The sequence below is a fragment of the Vicugna pacos genome, unplaced genomic scaffold, assembly GCF_048564905.1.
Source record: "Vicugna pacos unplaced genomic scaffold, VicPac4 scaffold_19, whole genome shotgun sequence".
Classification (NCBI taxonomy): Eukaryota; Metazoa; Chordata; class Mammalia; order Artiodactyla; family Camelidae; genus Vicugna; species Vicugna pacos.
Window position 1 is genome coordinate 45,016,626 of NW_027328740.1, and position 19,853 is coordinate 45,036,478.

The 19,853-nt window shown below is 37.5% G+C and overlaps 1 protein-coding gene across 1 annotated transcript in view; it reads right to left on the minus strand.

The window, feature by feature from the left end:
• The window catches only part of LOC140693441 (thrombospondin type-1 domain-containing protein 7B-like), a 160,567-nt gene that overhangs the window by 129,719 nt on the left and 10,995 nt on the right, over positions 1-19,853 (minus strand). Inside the window, 4 exon segments of the mRNA XM_072957307.1 lie at positions 1,247-1,480; positions 3,094-3,139; positions 3,142-3,285; positions 4,401-4,560. Of these exon segments, the coding sequence (XP_072813408.1) occupies positions 1,247-1,480; positions 3,094-3,139; positions 3,142-3,285; positions 4,401-4,560 (584 nt within the window).

A 19,853-nucleotide genomic window follows, 5' to 3' on the forward strand; every position in this document is an offset into this window, starting at 1 on the left:
CAACCCAAGCGGTTTCCATGGCAATGTGGCTAAGGCCCAGAGTCCGTCATCATGGTGCCCCAAGATGAGATTAATCAGGTGTCTGAGTTGCCCATGACAGCAACACAAACTGGATGGAAGCAGGCATGAGAGCAAATGTAGTTGCCCAGGTTGCCAGGAAAGGCAGCTCCCTCAGTGGGGATGGGACCAGGGCTGGATGCTGCCAGGATTTGTTCTGCTTCAGTTTCTGCTTCTTCCTGAGCATCAATTTTACTCTCTCCTCCTGCTTTTTCCATCAGGCGAGAGCACAGTCATGTCAACTCTCCACTCATACTCTCAAAGCATCAAGATCAGAAAGAAGAGAGGGTATCATTTTCCCAACTTAGAAATGCCTTGGGAAGAGCTCAAAGTTGCCTAGTTTGTGACCCTAGACCCAAGTTTGCACCAGCCCAGCCTGGGGACCCACACTGCCCCTGCGGCTGGAGTAGAGTCTTCCATCACTGGAAGGGGACTCATTCACATGTAGCCACTTGGAAATCTCTATGGCAGGCCAGTTACCCAGTCTCTGTACATGAGGCAGGTCCCTTACATTTTCTCTTCCAGGAGCCCTCCTGCATGGACTGCAGGAAGACTTATGTCTCCCCATTTGGTCTAAAGAAACTCCTCCAGCCAAGTGCTCTTTTTCCCTCCATCACTTGCAACTGTCCTGATCCTTGCTGATGTCTATATCCTAGTCCACATGTCCACATTCTCCTCCTTTTTTTTTAATTTACCTCTCCCTGTGCAGGGTATGGCATGCATGAGACTGTAAGCCTACTCAAGGGCAGGAATTAGTTGATTTAAAATGACCGTGTGGATTTACTCAGTGCAGACAAGAGCAGCGGGACCTAAAGAAGAGTGAACATAGCCCTGTATTTTCAAAGTGTGTGTGTAACCTACCTTCACATGGACCTTGTCTTTATGTGACTGAAAAAGAGTCAAAAATACTGATATCAGCTCTAGAAAATCTGGTTACTCAAAACGATTCAATATGGGTGGGCATTATATTTACTGTTATCCATTAATTAATGCACACATTACAACTTAGTAAATTGTCTACCTCTGGTTGAGGCATATTTTTTAAGTCCTGAAGAGTCAAACAAAGCAAAACAAAAATCTCTTACTCCAGCACAGATTGAGACATAGTCAGGGCTTGAAAAATGCTTCTGACTGAAAATATTCAACTATGCCATAATCCTATGTACTTTCAATAAATTATCAATAATACCTTTTTGTCATCACCTGTCCCACATGACTCTTGACACAGAAGACCCTCCGTGTCTGAATGCCCATGCCACATGTCGCTTCTCCATTCCAGCCAATGGTTGCATTAAGGGCAGTTACCAATGTGTCTTCAGAACAGGGGCCCCACGGAGCTGTCTCCCAGTAGAGTTGCAGACAAGAATGGTCATTGCATGAACGATACTCGTGGAGGGCCTGACTAGGGGGGCATGGCTTTCCACTTGCAAACACCAAAATCAAACAGAATACACAGCGGGCACTGGTGTTATCGCCATGTGGCTGCTGTTGTTACTGTCGTTCTTGTTTTTTGTTGTTTTAACTGTTTAAATGGTCTAGAAAGAGGGCCTTTGTGAAACAACCTTTCATTGGCCTGAGCCAAGTCACTCCATTTCCAACTTGAAGGTCATGGTTCTTTCATCCTGAGGAACAACCTGAGAACAATACATTGCACCCTTCTCTCCCAAAGAACAGATAATGGTGCATGTCAATTAGATGTAAAAAATCAATTGATTCTACTTTCCACCTCTGAGTCATGCATTTCTGAGATAAACTCCAAAGAAATCTGCTTTTATCTTAATATTATTATGCCTACACAAATTAGTCAGTTAGCTATAGTAACCCATGACCTTGAAGTGGTATCAGGTCAAATACACACATACACACACATTACCTACATAAGCTCTTTCTTTCCTAAGAGACTATTATTTTCTCTCAGAGAACCACTTTAAGACCTCTATCCTCCATCAAGCAGTGCATTTTACTGCTATTTGAGAAATTGAGAAATCTCAAAGTTTGGCAGGAGAGAGCCCATCCTTAAACTCAGAAATAATACCAGGCAATGTGTTATCCACTGCCAGGCAGACCAGACAGATGTGCACCCTTACAATCCTGGGTGAGTCAGACAACCAAATTTCATGACTATCTTTTCTTTCCCATTTTTATATCCATGTAAAAACTGGTATTTACCTAAAGTCTTGACTTTTTTCCCCCTCCTCCTCCACTCTATAATGTTTTATTCAGTGGGCCAAATGCTGGAGAAGATCTATGACCTTGGTCTTGTTATTCTTGTTATTTCTTTTCCCCCATTAAATACTATTGACTTTTTCTCCCTCCAGAAGTATAACAGACAAGAAGAGAAAGCAAATGCACTTTAAGAATATGAAAATCTTCCTTCATCTTGACCCTGGCCCCATTTCTTAGGACCACAGAACAGAATCTTGTTTAAAAAGTTCCTCAAAGCCAGTAGCCATACTACTGTACAGTTCCAACTGAGCTGTAGGCACACAAAGCCGAGGGAGGACCTGAAAGAAATGACACATGTGTCTGGAGACTGAGACCATCGCTGTAAGTGATAGGAAGAGTAGCTCCTCTCATTTGCTCTGATGTCACCCATTTACATTCTCATAGTACCATTTTAGCTTCTTCAGAGCCATTTCCACAGCCTTCATCTTTCTCCCTCTCACCACAGGCTAGCCTGACAGAACAGGAGATGAGGGCACACAAATCAGGTAGCCTACCAATATCAGTGGTGGCTCTTGTTCAAGAAGCCATGTCTCTTAACTCCTAATTTGGAACTCATTTTACCAGACATATTCCAATTAGGTTCCCAATTGCATGAGCTATCTGAAGTGGGAGGTATATCAACCCAGCTTTATTTTTTTCCCCAAAAAGTATTTCAAAAACTAACATCTGTCTGATTGCCACAGCCTGTATATAGGATGGGCTTAAGTAATTCATGTCGATATGGGAACCTGCAGAGGATCAAAGAGAAAAGGCACACCTGGAAAACAAACTGTTCATTTGGATGTAGGGAACAGAAGCCTTTCCTATTACTCACCTTCTCCAGCCAACGCCAGTATAGTCCTCGACCTGGTCTGTTTCCATCTGAGTTTTTATTTGAACAAGACTGGGAGCAGGATGACCACTCTGTCCACTCACTCACCACACAGTCCATTCGGCAGGGAATTTCACAAGCTATCTGTTCAGGAGGAGGAGATGCTGGACAGAGACTCCCCGATACATCTCCTGCAATCAACCAGATCAAGACAGATGCTGATGAATATAAAAACAAAGCCAGTCCAAGGAACTTTTAGGTTCATCACTGCCTGTTACTTCAGCTTAGCTCACAAGACGTCACCTGGTGTCTAAACCAATAAAGTACAGAAAAATGATTTTTTTAAGCCAGTCATAATATTTATGTCAAGAAAACCTGCCAGGAGAGAATTCGGCATTTAGAAAGGTAGATACAGCAGCAAAGCTGCCATTTGTCATCCTTCACAGGGACAAGTGGGCTTCTCCCAGGAACAGTTTAGCCATGGATGGCTGGAGACAGACAGGACTGACACGTATTGACAACCACATGTAACAAGTACATGGTTTTCTGCAAAATGGGAGTCAGAGTAGTCAGTTGGCCTGAAAACCACAGTATATGTTGAACAATCTATTCTACTCACTCCCCAAAATTATCAATCTAATTTTCTATTGAGTGATTTCACCTCCAAATATGTAACCTTAAGCAAGACTGTCACCACGATGATCCTTTTATGCTGTTTGTGCATAGTCATATATAATCCTAAACCACATGGAAATGAACCCATGGCTAAAATTATATAATGGGGGGAGGGTATAGCTCAAGTGGTAGAGTGCATGCTTAGCATGCACAAGGTCTTGGGTTCAGTCCCCAGTACCTCCCCCAATAAACAAACAAACAAACCTAATTACCACCCCAAAAAATAAAAATTAAAAATAAAACAAAATTATATAATGGATTTATACAAAAGTTGGAAGTTTCTCCTAATGCATTTACTATTCCCCTTTGAATGATGTGATGAATTATTCCAACCAAAGTATTTATATATATATAAATATTTATATATAATGTATATAAAAATAAATAAACATGTATTATATATAATAATATATAGCACATATTATATATATATTATATGTATATATAAAAAATGGGGGGATGGAGTTTTACAATTAACAGATGATAAGACTAAACTGATCATTTGTAAGTTGCTTTCCCGTATCTCAAATGATTACAATAAAAAATTTTTAAACTCTCTTTCAGGTTATTTATTCACTATTTTTAGAATTCAAATATTCCCCTTATAGATAACAATTCAACTCTTACTAACCCCTGCCCACCCCTACAGTTGCCACACAGAGACAGAAGACGTGAAGGAGAGCGACACCATTCATGGTTTGAAGAAATGCCGTGAAACGCGGAATGGCAACAACGGGGAGAGGCAGCTTTGTCCGTATGACTTTATGCCTGTGGAACTCTCCTGTCATAACCTGACACAAAAAATAACTGCAAAAACGGACCAATACTTGTGCAGCATCTCTCCTGGGCCAGGCACTGTCCTTGTAAAATGCTCTTGGAGGCAGAAGTGACTCATCTTGTTTCGTAGATGATGAGTCAGTGGCTCTGGAAGGAAAACCTGCTCAGGGTCACACAGGCCTGAGTTGGGAATTAAATTGAAACTTTCTGACTCCAAAACTGAGTTTCCCCACTAACAATACTGGGTCTAATTCCAAGGGATGGATATTTCTTTTCAGAGGAAGTAAATAAAACAAGCTAACAGTGAGCCACACAGTCTGGGGGAGAAGACAGTCCCCTCCTAACATCTGCATTCATATTTGTAAATGAGGCCAGGCTCATTGCCCTTAAGGTACAAATAAAACTTTTCAAGCATATTATGAGAAGTAATAGAGATTCCAGCAGATAATCAAGCTGAAAGACCAGTTCCAACCATTCTCTTTTCAATCTCAATCTATTTTCAGGTTGAGTCCAAATTGTATAGGACATGCAAAGACACACACACACACACACACACACACAAACACACCAATACAACTAAGGGGGGGTGCCTTCCCAAGTACTATGTGGAAAGGCCGAACAAAATGTACAGACTAGATTGTATCAAACTCCAGTTTCCACATTTGTGACTATTATGAGCAAAATTTTTATACAAAAAGACCTTGAAGCAGTTTCTTGCTAAGAACATTTTGAGGAATAGGAGATATTGGAAGAGTTCTTATTTTAAAAATTAGAAGGTGAGCTTAGAAGTACGGGTTAAAATAGTAAAATCAGTCTCACTACTGTAGAGCAGTGGATGTTGAAAATGCCAACTACTATGTAAACTTCCTGAGATAGAAATGGTATGTGGTGGTTTTTAACCTTATTTGACCAATGGCTACCTTTTAGGGAGAGCATCTCTCCCAGAAATGGTATTTTATTGATATGTTTTGAGAAAACCCTGCCTTCAAGAGTTATAAAATTATCAACTACTATTTCATGAGCACATACCAAGTCCAAGGCATATAATGGAATAAATACAAGTGAAGATATTATTATTCATCTCCCAGCTCATGATTAATAACAGAGATGAGCTATAAATACATAAAAATAACACCTAGTCCAAAAGTAAATTTCAAGCTGCAAATTGATGTTTTAAACAGAGACTGCTATGGTGGTTTAAGGAAGAGGAGGCTTTCTGAGGGACTAGCCTAAGAGCAGAAGGCTTTCAACAAGCAGAAGGAGCAAGGCTGAGAATCAGTGGCAACCAGGGAGGGCACTCCAGGCAATCCAAATGTCAACAAAGGTATAGTGATAGGAAAACACAAGGTATGTGGAAGACAGTTAATCCTGAAGCTGCAGGAGGAAGAGAGAAAGCCTGTATAGGAAGAGGTATCTGACATCAAATTTTGAAAAACTTAGACTGACACATGAATTTGGTTCTATTTCTGCCTTCCTTAAATTCCCAAATTTTCAGGTTTCCCATGACCCAAATTTAGCATCCTCCCCAGTCATCCATCATTCAGCACCCTTAGATTCACTTGGGGTGCTGGGATGATTTTTTTTAAAACTTAAGCTGTCCTATAAACTGATATACCCATTTCCACCATGCAGTTAAATGTCAATATTCCCACCAACATTCTGACAGCTTGTCTATACAGGCTAACTCAGAAGTGTGAGCACACAGATAAGATATTCTTCAGGGAAGCCAAGTGAACAGTCAACAAGCAAGCTCGGCAATTCATGCATGAGCTAGCGCATAAGACGTTTTGCTAAAGAAAAGTTGTACAATGGGATCCCAGCCACAGGTAGCCTAAGTATGTGAGGATGAATCCTAGCACCACTGATCCTCTTGCGGGTTTCGCTTAACTTCTTCGAACCTCAGTTATCTCATTTGCAATAATGAGATAATAACATTAACCCTTCACAGATATTCTAAGGATGTGAAATCACTTATGCAACATACACAGCAGAAAGGCTGTCCAACAACACAGAGAGGATTCCATATAGAGACACAACCTTAAAAAATGATGTTTGCAAAGAGGTACACCACCAAAACCTAATGAAGTTCTTTATCTAAAAAATCTAAATATTTACGCCACAATCTTGGAAAGAGCCTGCTTTACCAAGCATAGATGTGTGCAAACAACTACCAACAGTGGCACAGATTGGTTCACACAATATATTAAGACTGTTTATAATTATCCAGATCATTTTATTTATATGTGGCTACTCTAAATGATTTAAGAGCCAAAAATAAAGCACTTGAGACTGAATAACCTCATCTGCCCATCCACATTGGTATAATTATCTTCCCATTGCACAGAGAGAACACGTTTCAAAACAGGATCATTTATACTTTCCTGTTTTCATTTTCGAGGCTGGATCGATGAGACCAACTAAAATCTCAGGCAAGCATGGAAAATAAAGCAGCACACGGCACAGAATCAAGTCATTAAAAGTGATTTTCACAAGCTCTCGTAATCTAATGTCATAATAAAACTGAATATATATAAGAGGCAAATTGAATTCATCTTCCAAGAAGACCCTAAAATTACTTCCAGTCCTCACCAAGCTCCCAGTGATGTATAATGACAAACGCCACTTTCTCTCCTCATGTAATAGATGTATTTAAACCATTTGTGATTTTGAAAATATGGGATATGGTGCTGCTCCAACCTTGTCACCTGGTACTTTTTAAATAATTTTAAATGGCAAAATCCACATTACATAAAATGAACCATTTTAGAGTAAACACTTCAGTGGCACTTAGTTAATCACAATGTTTTTGCAACTACCAACTCTATCTTGCTTCAAAACATTTTCACTACTCCAAAGTAAAAAAACTCTTCACCTGGGAGGGTAATAGCTTAGTGGTAGAGTGCATGCCTAGCAAGCAAGAGGTCCTGGGTTCAATCCCCTGTACCTCCATTAAAAAAAAAAACAAAACAAAAACCCATTACCCATTGAACAGTTTCTCCCCATTAATTCCTCCCTCAGACTCTGGCAAACACCAATTTATGTTCTATCTCTACAGATTCATCTGTTCTGAATATTTTATATTAATGGAATCATATATGTTGTGATCTTTTGCATCTGGCTTTTTTCACTTAGCATAATACTCTGGAGGATGATTGATATTGTAGCATGCACCACTACTTCATTCCACTTATGATGGGGTAATATTCCACTGTATGTATTTCCATGATTTGTTTATCCATTCAAGGCGAGGAGCACCTTTTGGCTATTGTGAATAGTGCTGTAAGAACACGCTTAGACATGTATTTGTTTGAGTAGCTGTTTTAAATTATTTTCACTATATACTTAGGAGTAGAATTCTGGACATATATTCATCACTCAGTTTTGTTTGTGATTCTGTAGACATTGGCATTGACAGCCAGATGACTAGGTCTTGGCCATGGTTCACTCTACTTCTCTCATATTTGCCCATTCCTGGCTAAAAACAACAGTTCTTAGATGAGGGAAAGATTCTTGAACATCTGAATCAACTTGAAATTCCCCAAAAATGTTTTTATTCTAGTTCAAATGAATAGGCTACTTAAAGTAAAAATAATTCATGGCAGAATCTCTATGGCTATTGGTTAAGCAACCATGTAAATTTAACACTAATGTAGCCATCAGACTTCGGGCTTTCCACATCAAACTAATGTTTAAACCATACTTATACTATATCCTGTGGCATTCTTTCTTTAATAATCCTAAAGAACTAGAATTTAATATTATAAGCTACCATCTATCTTTTATAACAATACAACAAACAACTATCATTCTTAGTTTTCTGACTTTACACCATTTATCCAAAAGAGAAAAGATATAGACAAAAAAGGAAAAGAAAGAGAAACTCAGATATCCACGAATCCACAGTCTGATTTTAAAAGTTGACCAGCATTCAGTCATTACACAAACTTCAAACTACCTTACTCTTCCCAAAATAACACAATTTTGGTGCTTTATTGAGATTTCCTCTTGTATTCTATCACACTATCTATGGAGAATAATGAAACAGTTATTGAAAATACTATGCATGTCATAAAATTTTATGTCCTATTTAAATTTCAGAAAACAATGTCAATAAACCTTGATTAAATTCTTGCCAACAGCTGAGTAAAATGTCAGTGGACAGTGCATAGCAAATTTACTGGAATTTGTATACATTTAATTCCATTTTTTTAATTTATCTGTTATCTCCTTAAAGGCAAGTAGCCCCTGGTCACTTCTGGACTGGGACCCTAATCAGCTCAGGAAATGTTTATATTTCAAACCAACAAAATATGAAACAGAAGTAAGGGCTAAATAGAAGCTGTGTGCCACAACGCCATGGCAGCATTGCAATTAATGCTTCTGCTGGCTAAGTTTACAATATGAAGTTTATTTGTCTATCTAGCTTGCACATACAGAAAGGCAGATAAAGAAACTTGATGTTAAGTATCATCATATTCATAATAACCAAAACAACAACTGCAATAAAATAAAATTAAGATCAGCATCTGATATCTGGGAAAGCACAGAGTGTGCTATACTCTGCGCAAACCACACGGTTTACTGAATATTCATATTGACATCATTAGTTAGTCACTATCGTTACACCTGAGGTCCTGAATTTGCACCTCTTGGCAGGAGATGTTAGCTATCTTGATAGTGGTAGTGGTTTCATTGGTGTATACACCTATTAAAATCCATCAAATTGTACACCTGAAAAGTGTGTAGTTTACTGTACAGGAATCATACCACAATAAAGGTGTTAAAAAAAGTAAAATATAAAAAAGTATTTTTTAATTAAGAAAAAACACTTGGTCAAAAGTCATAATGGCTTTTAAGTGTCTGAGCCGGAACTGGAAAATCTACCTGCTGGACATTACAAGCCATATTCTTATCCATTTACTGTATTGCCTACTGGTTCATCTCTTACCTACGTCTTTCTTGTTACATTAATTTTAGCTGATGTCAAACCATAAAGAAGGGATTCTACACAATTCATTCTCAGATAGTCGGTAAATTTAGTATTGGAATAAGTAAGTACAAGGGAGGGAGCAGCTTGATTATCTGGGAATTGCATCATAAGACAAGACTGAATAAGGCAATACTTTTCAAAAATGAAAGTTAAACAGATGAAGAAGATTCCAAATGGAGCATTGGAAGGACAAGATAGAACACAAGGCCAAACAGGAACAGGAAAGTATGGACATTCAGCAAAAAACACACAATGCATGATCACACAAATACAAGCTCAAAATACAGTCATGATGTAACGATGCTCAGAAAGAGAAAAACAATAAAACTCTAACAGCTGATACAAGAAGAAGAGAATGTAAGAATAAAGACTAAATAAAATAAGCATGAAGAAAATGACAAACAAATGTTCCTAACAAATATTAGGAAAATACTTTACATAAGAAATAGCAATAGCAAGAGAAAGAAAAATACCATATGAGCTCGCTCATATGTGGAATCTAAAATTAAAAAAAATAAAGAAAAGAAAATGAAAGAATTATACACAGAAAATTATAAACCATTTAAAAAATGGAAAGATATTCGATGCTCTTGGATTGGAAGAATCAATGTTGTTAAAATGGTCACACTGCCCAAGGCAATCTACAGATTTAATGCAATCCCTATCCAATTACCCAGGACATATTTCACAGAACTAGAACAAATCATAATAAAATTTATATGGAACCATCAAAGACCTAGAATTGCTAAAGCATTACTGAAGAGAAAGAAAGAGGCTGGAGGAATAACTCTCCCAGACTTCAGACAATTCTATAGAGCTACAGTCATCAAGACAGCATGGTATCAGTACCAAAACTGACATATAGACCAATGGAACAGAATAGAGAGCCCAGAGATGAATCCACAAACTTTTGGTCAACTCATCTTCGACAAAGGAGGCAAGAATATACAATGGAATAAAGACAGTCTCTTCAGCAAATGGTGTTGGGAAAACTGGACAGCAGCATGTAAAACAATGAGGCTAGAACACACCCTTACACCATATACAAAAATCAACTCAAAATGGATTAAAGACTTAAACATAAGACAAGATACAATAAACCTCCTAGAGGAAAACATAGGCAAAACATTATCTGACATACATTTCAAAAATTTTCTCCTAGAAGAAATAAAAGCAAGAATAAACAAATGGGACCTAATGAAACTTACAAGCTTCTGCAGAGCAAAGGAAACCAGAAATAAAACAAGAAGAAAACCTACGGAATGGGAGAAAATTTTTGCAAGTGAAACTGACAAAGGCTTGATCTCCAAAATATATAAGCAGCTCATACGACTCAATAAGAAAAAAATAAACAACCCAATCCAAAAATGGGCAGAAGACATAAACAAGCAATTCTCCAAGGAAAACATACAAATGATCAAAAAACACATGAAAAAATGTTCAATATCACTAATTATCAGAGAAATGCAAATCAAAACTACAATGAGGTATCACCTCACACCAGTCAGAATGGCCGTCATTCAAAAATCCAAAAATGACAAATGCTGGAGAGGCTGTGGAGAAAGGGGAACCCTCCTACACTGCTGGTGGGAATGCAGTTTGGTGCAGCCACTATGGAAAACAGTGTGGCGATTCCTCAAAAGACTAGGAATAGACTTACCATATGACCCAGGAATCCCACTCCTGGGCTTGTACCCAGAAGGAAATCTACTTCAGGACGACACCTGCACCCCAATGTTCATAGCAGCACTATTTACAATAGCCAAAACATGGAAACAACCTAAATGTCCATCAACAGGTGACTGGATAAAGAAGATGTGGTATATTTATACAATGGAATACTACTCAGCCATAAAAACCGACAACATAATGCCATTTGCAGCAACATGGATGCTCCCAGAGAATGTCATTCTAAGTGAAGTAAGCCAGAAAGAGAAAAAAAAATACCATATGAGATCGCTCATATGTGGAATCTAAAAAACAAAAACAAACAAACAAAAACAAAGCATAAATACAGGACAGAAATAGACTCATGGACAGAGAATACAGACTTGTGGTTACCGGGGTGGGGGGCGGGGTAGAGGGTGGGAAGGGATAGACTGGGGTTTCAAAATTGTAGAATAGATAAACAAGATTACACTGTATAGCACAGGGAAATATACACAAAATGTTATGATAAATCACAGAGAAAAAAATGTGACAATGAGTGTGTATATGTCCATGAATGACTGAAAAATTGTACTGAACACTGGAATTTGACACAACACTGTAAAATGATTATGAATCAATAAAAAATGTTAAAAAATCAAAAAAAAAGAAAAAGACAAATGAACATTAGTACAAAACTGAAACAGACTCATAGACATAGAATACAAACTTGTGGTTGCCAGGAGGGAGGGAGATGGGAAGGGACAGACTGGGATTTTGAAATTTGTAGATACTGACAGGTATATATAGAATAGATAAACAAGATTATACTGTATAGCACAGGGAAATATATACAAGATCTTGTGGTAACTCATGGTGGAAAAGAATGCGACAATGAATATACGTATGTTCATGTGTAACTGAAAAATTGTGCTCTACGCTGGAAATTGACACAACATTGTAAACTGACTATAACTCAATAAAATAAAATCTAAAAAAATAGCAACAGCTTAAAATAGGGAATCAGTATTTCCAAGGTAAACATGTCCACAAAGGCCAGAAGTTAGCTGAAATTCCATCTGATGGCTGGTGAGCTGTTTGTTCAGAAGCCGGTCTGACTGAGCAGGTATATGAGCTCCTCAGCATCTCGGAATATAACAGCAGCAGCTAACACTGTGATCACTGAGAATGTATCCAGCAGAATGTTACAGTTTATATGTATTTATGAACTCATTTAATCCTCAAAGCATCAATAACAGTAAACATGTACATTAATCAATGTTTGTTACTCTAAGTGACTTACATATACCAACTCATTTAAATGTCATGGCAGTGCTATGAGGTAAGATCTACCATTATGCTCATTATGCATATGAGAAAACTGAGTCTTAGATTTGTGAAATTACCCATACAAAGACAAACACAGGTAAAATGGTAGAGCTTGAATTTGGACCTGGGCAACCTAGTGCTAACAGCCCATTTCTTAAACACAATCCTTCATCGACAGGCATATCTTCTACTCACTGTCAGGACAATTTATATGCTTGGCTACACAAAACCTTATCTGTGGAGAATCAGTCAAGTGTAAAGCATCCCAACACCTTTAGCTCATGAATTCTGTGTGTTACTCAGGTGTGAGAAGATGCGAAAGGGCAGAAACAGTGTACGATTTACGAGCAAATTACAATTGCTTAAAAACACATGCACATAAAATCTAACAAAATGTCTTAGTGTTGAAACATCACATTTCCTTGGCCTCAGTCACATATTCCAGAGGGAAGTAACTGCTATTTTATGAATGTGTAAAAGGTTTAAAAATTACTCATTTTGACCTAGGTTTGAAAAAACAGAGACTGTTTGTATAGTTCTGTTTTTTGACACCTACCAAAATGTGGCCTTAAAAAGTTAGTTTTTTTCCTGTAAATGATATCAAATTGCTCACAAGCCCCAATTTCTGGTTGGTGGCCAGGGCCAGATGGGAGTTGGGGAAGGGACAGAAATATATCCATTTAAAGTAACTTAGCACCTCATGATCCAACTAAATCTTTTCAAAGGTAACTCGGTCTCAGTTTTTCTATATTTCTCCCTCTCTCCTTCTTCCTTTCTCTCTGGGTGGCAGCTGAATGTAACACACACCCATGTTGTTGCTCACTCTCCTTTGAAATTTGCTGGTTCCCTACTGAGCTATTCCCATCAACTTGGTCTTTGTGGATCATCATCTAGTCTTTGATGATTCACCTGCATCCACTGCTAATTTCTAGGGTTCCTGTCACAGCTTCTGATTTTCTAGTTCAGGTACTTGATACTCACGTAGAGCTGACTCCAAGCTACTTCCAGTTTCCTGGGGCAGTCAGTACCTCCACGTCCCACAGTGGAGCATGATAAACCCCCAGGTTACAGATAAACTGGGGAGACCAGGTTGGGAGGGTGCTGGGCAGCTAGCTCAGACCCACTCTGTGCCTAAACACAGCACACCCGTGTGTCACTATTTCAGCCCCATCTCTTTATGTTGGGGTGCAAGGAACCCTGTGTATAATCTCGTCCCACAATCTCAAACCAGGAATGAAATACTGGCCACTCTGCTTTGCTTTTCCTTTAACCTATCTGAAATGTCCAGAGGTTTCATTTCTTCAGTCCCATATTTCATCTGCAGAATGAGAGGGGCCAAGGATCCTCATGTCCACATGCCGCTTCTCAATCTTCTCCCTAGGTCCCCCCTTTCTGATCCAGGAAACTGGCCAATGCAGGATTCTGGCTTATGCTAAAACTGTATTCTGAGTCATCTGGCCTCTCATTCTCCTATCTGGAGGGAGCTATCTGGGATTTACAAAACACTTTCCTCCCATATGCCTGGCTCTTACATATGAAAGTCTGCTTTTCAGGGTTACTGTTTCTGAAAATGAGCTTCAAGATTTCATTTTTGAGCACTGACTTGTTCTGTCTGTTTGCATCTGAGGCATAATAAACTTAATGTTTTTGTACACAGTGGATTGCTCAGAAATTTGGTGGGGTGGTAGGTGGGGGAGGTGGTAAGAAGGTCTTGTCCAAGAAGGAACAGAGCAAACACTGAAAAAAGCACACTGATATAGCTCAAAACACGATTTGAGGGTATCTGCTTAGTGTGGAAACCGTGTTTCTCATGAGAATTTAACAGAGAAACTGTATAATTTTTAAAAGTGAATCTGGAATGACAATAATGAAATAAATGTCCTTTGTACTGCAAGACATGCTTCCTCAAAAGGGAAAAAATCTTTTGAGTAAATAAACAGTGCATTATAATAGACAGAATATTTGACGAGGAGTTGGGATTTGAGTTCTGCCTTTGATACTTACCAAAATGTGACCCTGGAACATTATTAAGCTGTTTTAGGCTTCGGATGCCTTGTATAAGCAGGAGGTGGGGCACTACTATCATCTCCAATTACATTATCGGTTCTGATTCGAGATCAAAGAGGCTAATGTAAAATAATATTTTGGAAATTGCAAAGCACCTTTATATATAATGTAGCTTTTTATTACTAGTGGAAATAAGGATAAAGGGCATTCCAAATAGAAAAATGATTTGAATCAAAGATACTATATTCTCCATCCTAATTTTGCCTTTGCTCGAAAAATAAGAGGAATTGAAATGATTATAAAGGCAGAGATATTACTCTTCTCACCTGTCTACCTATCCAGCTATATATTGAGCTAATAGGAAGAGGACTTGGACCAGATTGAATATGTGGTATACCTTTAGAAAGTACAAGTTTCAAGTTGTCTAAAAGTTTTCAAATATTTGAAAATCAGTATTTTAAGTTAAACTGGGGAAATCAACAGAGTAAAATGATAATATATCAGTAAAGAATAATCATTCCTCTCTATAATTAACCTTCAGGAACATAATTTTAATGCCTATAAATGGGAAATATAATTTACTTAACTACCTCACTTTAATTGCACAATTAAAATGTTTTCAATTTCCCTGTGATGAGTAATACAGCAAAGAACACTCTTGACCATATCGTTGATTGCTTTCCTAAGAATAAATTTCTAGAGATGGAAAATCCTAGTCAAGGAATGTGAACTACATTAAAGTTCTTGTATGGAAAATAATCTCAATTTCCTTTTTTTTGTTATTTATCATCACCCTTGATTTAAATTTATTTTTAAGTTACATACAATAAAATGCACTCTTCGGGCGCTACAGTTCCATGGGTTTTGGCAAATGCATTGAGCCTGCATCCACTACCAAAACCATGAGACAGAACAATTCTGTCACCACAAATATTTCCCTGTGCTGTCCTCTTTGGACTCAACCCCTACCTGCCCCAGCCCCTCAGTCTTAACCCCTAGAAAATCCTGATCCATTCTGTCTCTACAGTTTTGCTTTTTCTCCCCTAGAGTGTCACCAAAATGGAATTCCACAGCCTGTGTTGCTGCATATGTCAATAATTCCTTCCATTTTTGTTGTTGTTGAGTATTACTCCACTGCATGGATAGAACACATTTTGTGTATTCTCCTACTGAAGAACATCTGGGTTGTTTCCACGTATTGGTGATTCTGAATAAAGCTGATACACAGGTTCTTGTGTAAATATAACTTTTAATTTACTTTGGGTAAATAATTAGGAGGGTGATTGTTGAGTCATCTGTAAGTGTAGATTTTATAGGACACTTTCAAACTGTTTTCCAAAGTGGTCACACCATACTTCATTTCATCAACGATGTGTGGGCTTTCTGGTTGTTCTGCCTTGTTACCAGCAGTAATTCGGTATGTATGTATGTATGTATGTATGTATGTATGTATGTATGTATTTACCTATTTATCTATCTATCTATTTATTTATTTATATTTATTTAGAGGTACTGGAGATTGAACCCAGGACCTCATGCATGCTAAGCACGTGCTGTACCACTGAGCTATAACTTCCTCCCCAATTTTCATCATACTTACGGTGAATAGTGGTAATACTCCATAATTTTTATTTTCACTTTCCAAATTACTAATGATGTTGAACCTCTTTTCATGCTCTTACTTGTCATTTCTACATCTCTGTTGGTAAAGTGTCTATGCAAATCTTTGCCTCAATTTTCAAACTGGACTGTGTTATGAATCGAATGTTTGTGTCTCTCCAAAATCATATACTGAAACCTCAACCCATTATGTGGTGGTATTTGGAGAGGGGGCCTTTGGGAAGTGACTAGGTTCAGACAAGGTCATAAGAGTGGGGGTCTCATTGTCAGATTAGCGTCCTTATAAGAAAAGGAAGAAAAACACGCAGCAAGAATGGAGCTGTCTACAAGCCAAGAAGCAGTCCCTCACCAGACAACAATCTATAGGCACCTTGATTTTGCACTTCAAAAACATTTTGAAATAAACATCTGTTGTAAAAGCCACCCAGTCTACTTATTTTGTTGCAGTAGCCAGAGCTAAAACAGGTTGTTTGTTTTCATAGTATTGAGTTTTGAGAGTTCTTCATATATTCTAGTTACAAGTTCTTTGTCAGACTTGTGATATACAAATACATGCTCATGGTCTGTGTGGTTTTTTGCATTTTCTTCAGAGTATTTTTTTGCAAAGCAAAGTTTTTCATTTTTAATTAAACTTTTAATTTAAGTCCAATCTGTCAACTTTTCCTTTATGGGTTGTGCTTTGACGCCATATCCAGTTTGCTTTGAAAAAATACAAATTTTCAGGAAGGAATAGAAAATGTATTGTCTGTTGCAGACAAAAACTGAGTTGAAACTTACATAGTAGGCCCTAAAATTTCATAATTTTGGATAGAGTGAACTCTTTAACTAGCGTGTCCCACTCTCTAACACTAATACAAGGTTTCAAATATGGAAGCATAGTTTTTCCACGGCAAATATTTACTGATGTAACAGCTGAAAGTCCAGCATTATAACTACCGACAATATGTGTGATGCAGTAATTAATAGCTTCTGGGTAAAACAACACTTATGAGGTATCCAAGCAGTTTGATGCACAATCTCCAAAGATGGAATTTTGCCTTTTATAATATTGCATCAAACACTGAGCACAATGCCTGGTGCATAGTAGGTCTCAGCAAATTCTGGCTGAAGAAATAAATGAGAAGAGGAAGATGTTACATTGATGTAAGGTAGAAACTGTAGCTTATGCTTTTGTAGTATGCATCCCAGCCCCAGTGTAGTATGCCCCAACAGACATCCGTGATGAAACCATAGAGATGTCAGGCACTAACTGGGAAACAGGTCAGGTTTCTGACCTCAACAGTAACTCAGAGACAGTATCGCATAATGGATTCCGGAGACAGATGGCCCCGGTTCAAATCCTTACTCTGACATTTGTTTGCTAATACTTGACCGTTCTGTGCCTCAGTGTCCTCATCTGTACAACAGGGACTTATATTTCTTAGGGGACTGTTCTGAAAATAGTACCTTCTTCATAGCACTCCTATTCTCCTAGGTTATTTAAAAAATACAATCAGTTGATATACGTAAAGCTCTAAGATGGGAGCCTGCCACATAATAATTAATATTATTAGGTAGTAATGTGTTGAAAGTTACAGACCACAGTAAACAATTTTCAATCCAACAAATTTTTAAGCTTAAGCCTCTGGGAAGGCTGTCTGTCTAAATCACATGCCTGCTACTGTGGGAACTATGACACTGTCAGTTTTTCCCTTCAAACCCTGTGCTATTTGTGATCCTAGAAGAACATGTAGAGTTCACCAATATCTTCTAAGCATTTTTGTACTCAGGAAGAATTCTACAAAAGCAGAACTTTTTTTTTAAAGCAGTCAAATATACCTGATTGTGTAATTCTCATAGGAAGGCCATACCATTCCCCTTTAAAAGCACCATTGATGCCTTTTTCCTATGCTTCATCCCCTGGCTATTAAAGTATTCCTATTCTATTTTACAGAACATGGCAGGGGTCTAATGATTACTTCTGTACCAGATTGAAGAACTATAATAAAACACTAAGCCACAAATCCACGCTGAAGGTTTGCAGTGCTGAACTAGTGGAGAATTATACTCTATCATTTTCTCATTGAAATGCTGCAAACTAATTAAGACTCTAAAATGAAGACGGTATACTACTTTCCCAATTCTTTTCATAAACTCAGTTCAGACATAGGATCACAGTATCATAGACCAGAGGGCATATAAACTGATTCTCAGAATATGTCTCATTATCTATCAGAAAATGAGGTCCAAACAGCATTTAAAAACTTAGTTCTGTCTTTTCTCAAACCAGGCAAATGAGAAAAATAGAATCTCCAAATAAAAATTAAGTGGATGATAATTAGAAAAACAGGATGGTGAAAGAATAAATGCTGAAGGTTTTATTAAAGTCATAGTGATGTCAGGTGGACATCTGTAAGTATACTAAATAAAAATGTTTTCACTTAGATTAATTACATAGATGATATGAGATCCAAGAATATATAGATTTCCACTATAATAATTTTTACCTTCTATACCTCACCAGTATTGTCTTAAGACTGATGTTGATGCCTTCTAGCAATTAAAGGAATTCTAAAGTAGAATAAACCTTATCTTTGGATATATGTCCAGGAGTGGGACTGCTGGATCATATGGCAAGTCTATTCTTAGTCTTTTGAAGAATCTCCATACTGTTTTCCATAATGGCTGTACCAAAGTACATTCCCATCAACAGTGTAGGAGGGTTCCCTTTTCTCCACACCCTCTCCATCATTTCTCATTTGATACATGCACCCCAATGTTCATAGCAACATTATTTACAATAGCTAAGACATAGGAGCAACCTAAATGTCCATCAACAGATGAATGGAAAAAGAAGTTGTGGAATTTTTATACAACGGAATACTACTCAGCCATAAAAAATGATAAAACAATGCCATTTGCAGCAACATGGATGGACCTGGAGATTGTCATTCTAAGTGAAGCAAGCCAGAAAGAGAAAGAAAAATACAATATTATATCACTTATATATGGAATCTAAAGAAAAAAAGACAAATGAACTTATTTATAAAACAGAGACAGACTCACATACATAGAAAACAAATTTATGGTTACTGGGGGGGAAGAGGGTGGTAAGGGATAAATTGAGAGTTCAAGATTTGCAGATACTAACTAATATATATAAAATAGATAAAAAACAAGTTCATACTGTATAGCACAGGGAACTATATTCAGTATCTTGTAGTAACTTACAGTGAAAAAGAATATGAAAACAAATATATGTATGTTCATATATGACTGAAGCATTGTGCTGTATGACAGAAACTGACACATTGTAAACAGACTATACCTCAATAAAAAAAGTAAAAATAAAAGAATAAACCCTCTCTCTACTTGTATGTCTTCATAAAACTGATCTATAATTATAATGATAATTCAATTGGCACTACTATTTTTCCAGCCAATCTCAAATAGTCCAAAAAATCAATAAACTTGATTTATAAGTAAGGTTTAAAATATCAAAATAAAATGTATGCTGAAATATTTCAAAATCTAAGGAGTAAACTCAAGCAAACGTTTCAAAACTCCAAACCTCACTTTATACTACTGCCAAATTCTCCTTAATATTCCATAAGGGTAATTGTGCCATTTGATTCAAGCTGTATGCTCAGAGTAATAAATGATGAATACAGACATTTGAAATCTTTGAAATTCATGTACTGCTTTTTCTTCTGCACTGAGCCCCAAAAGAATCAC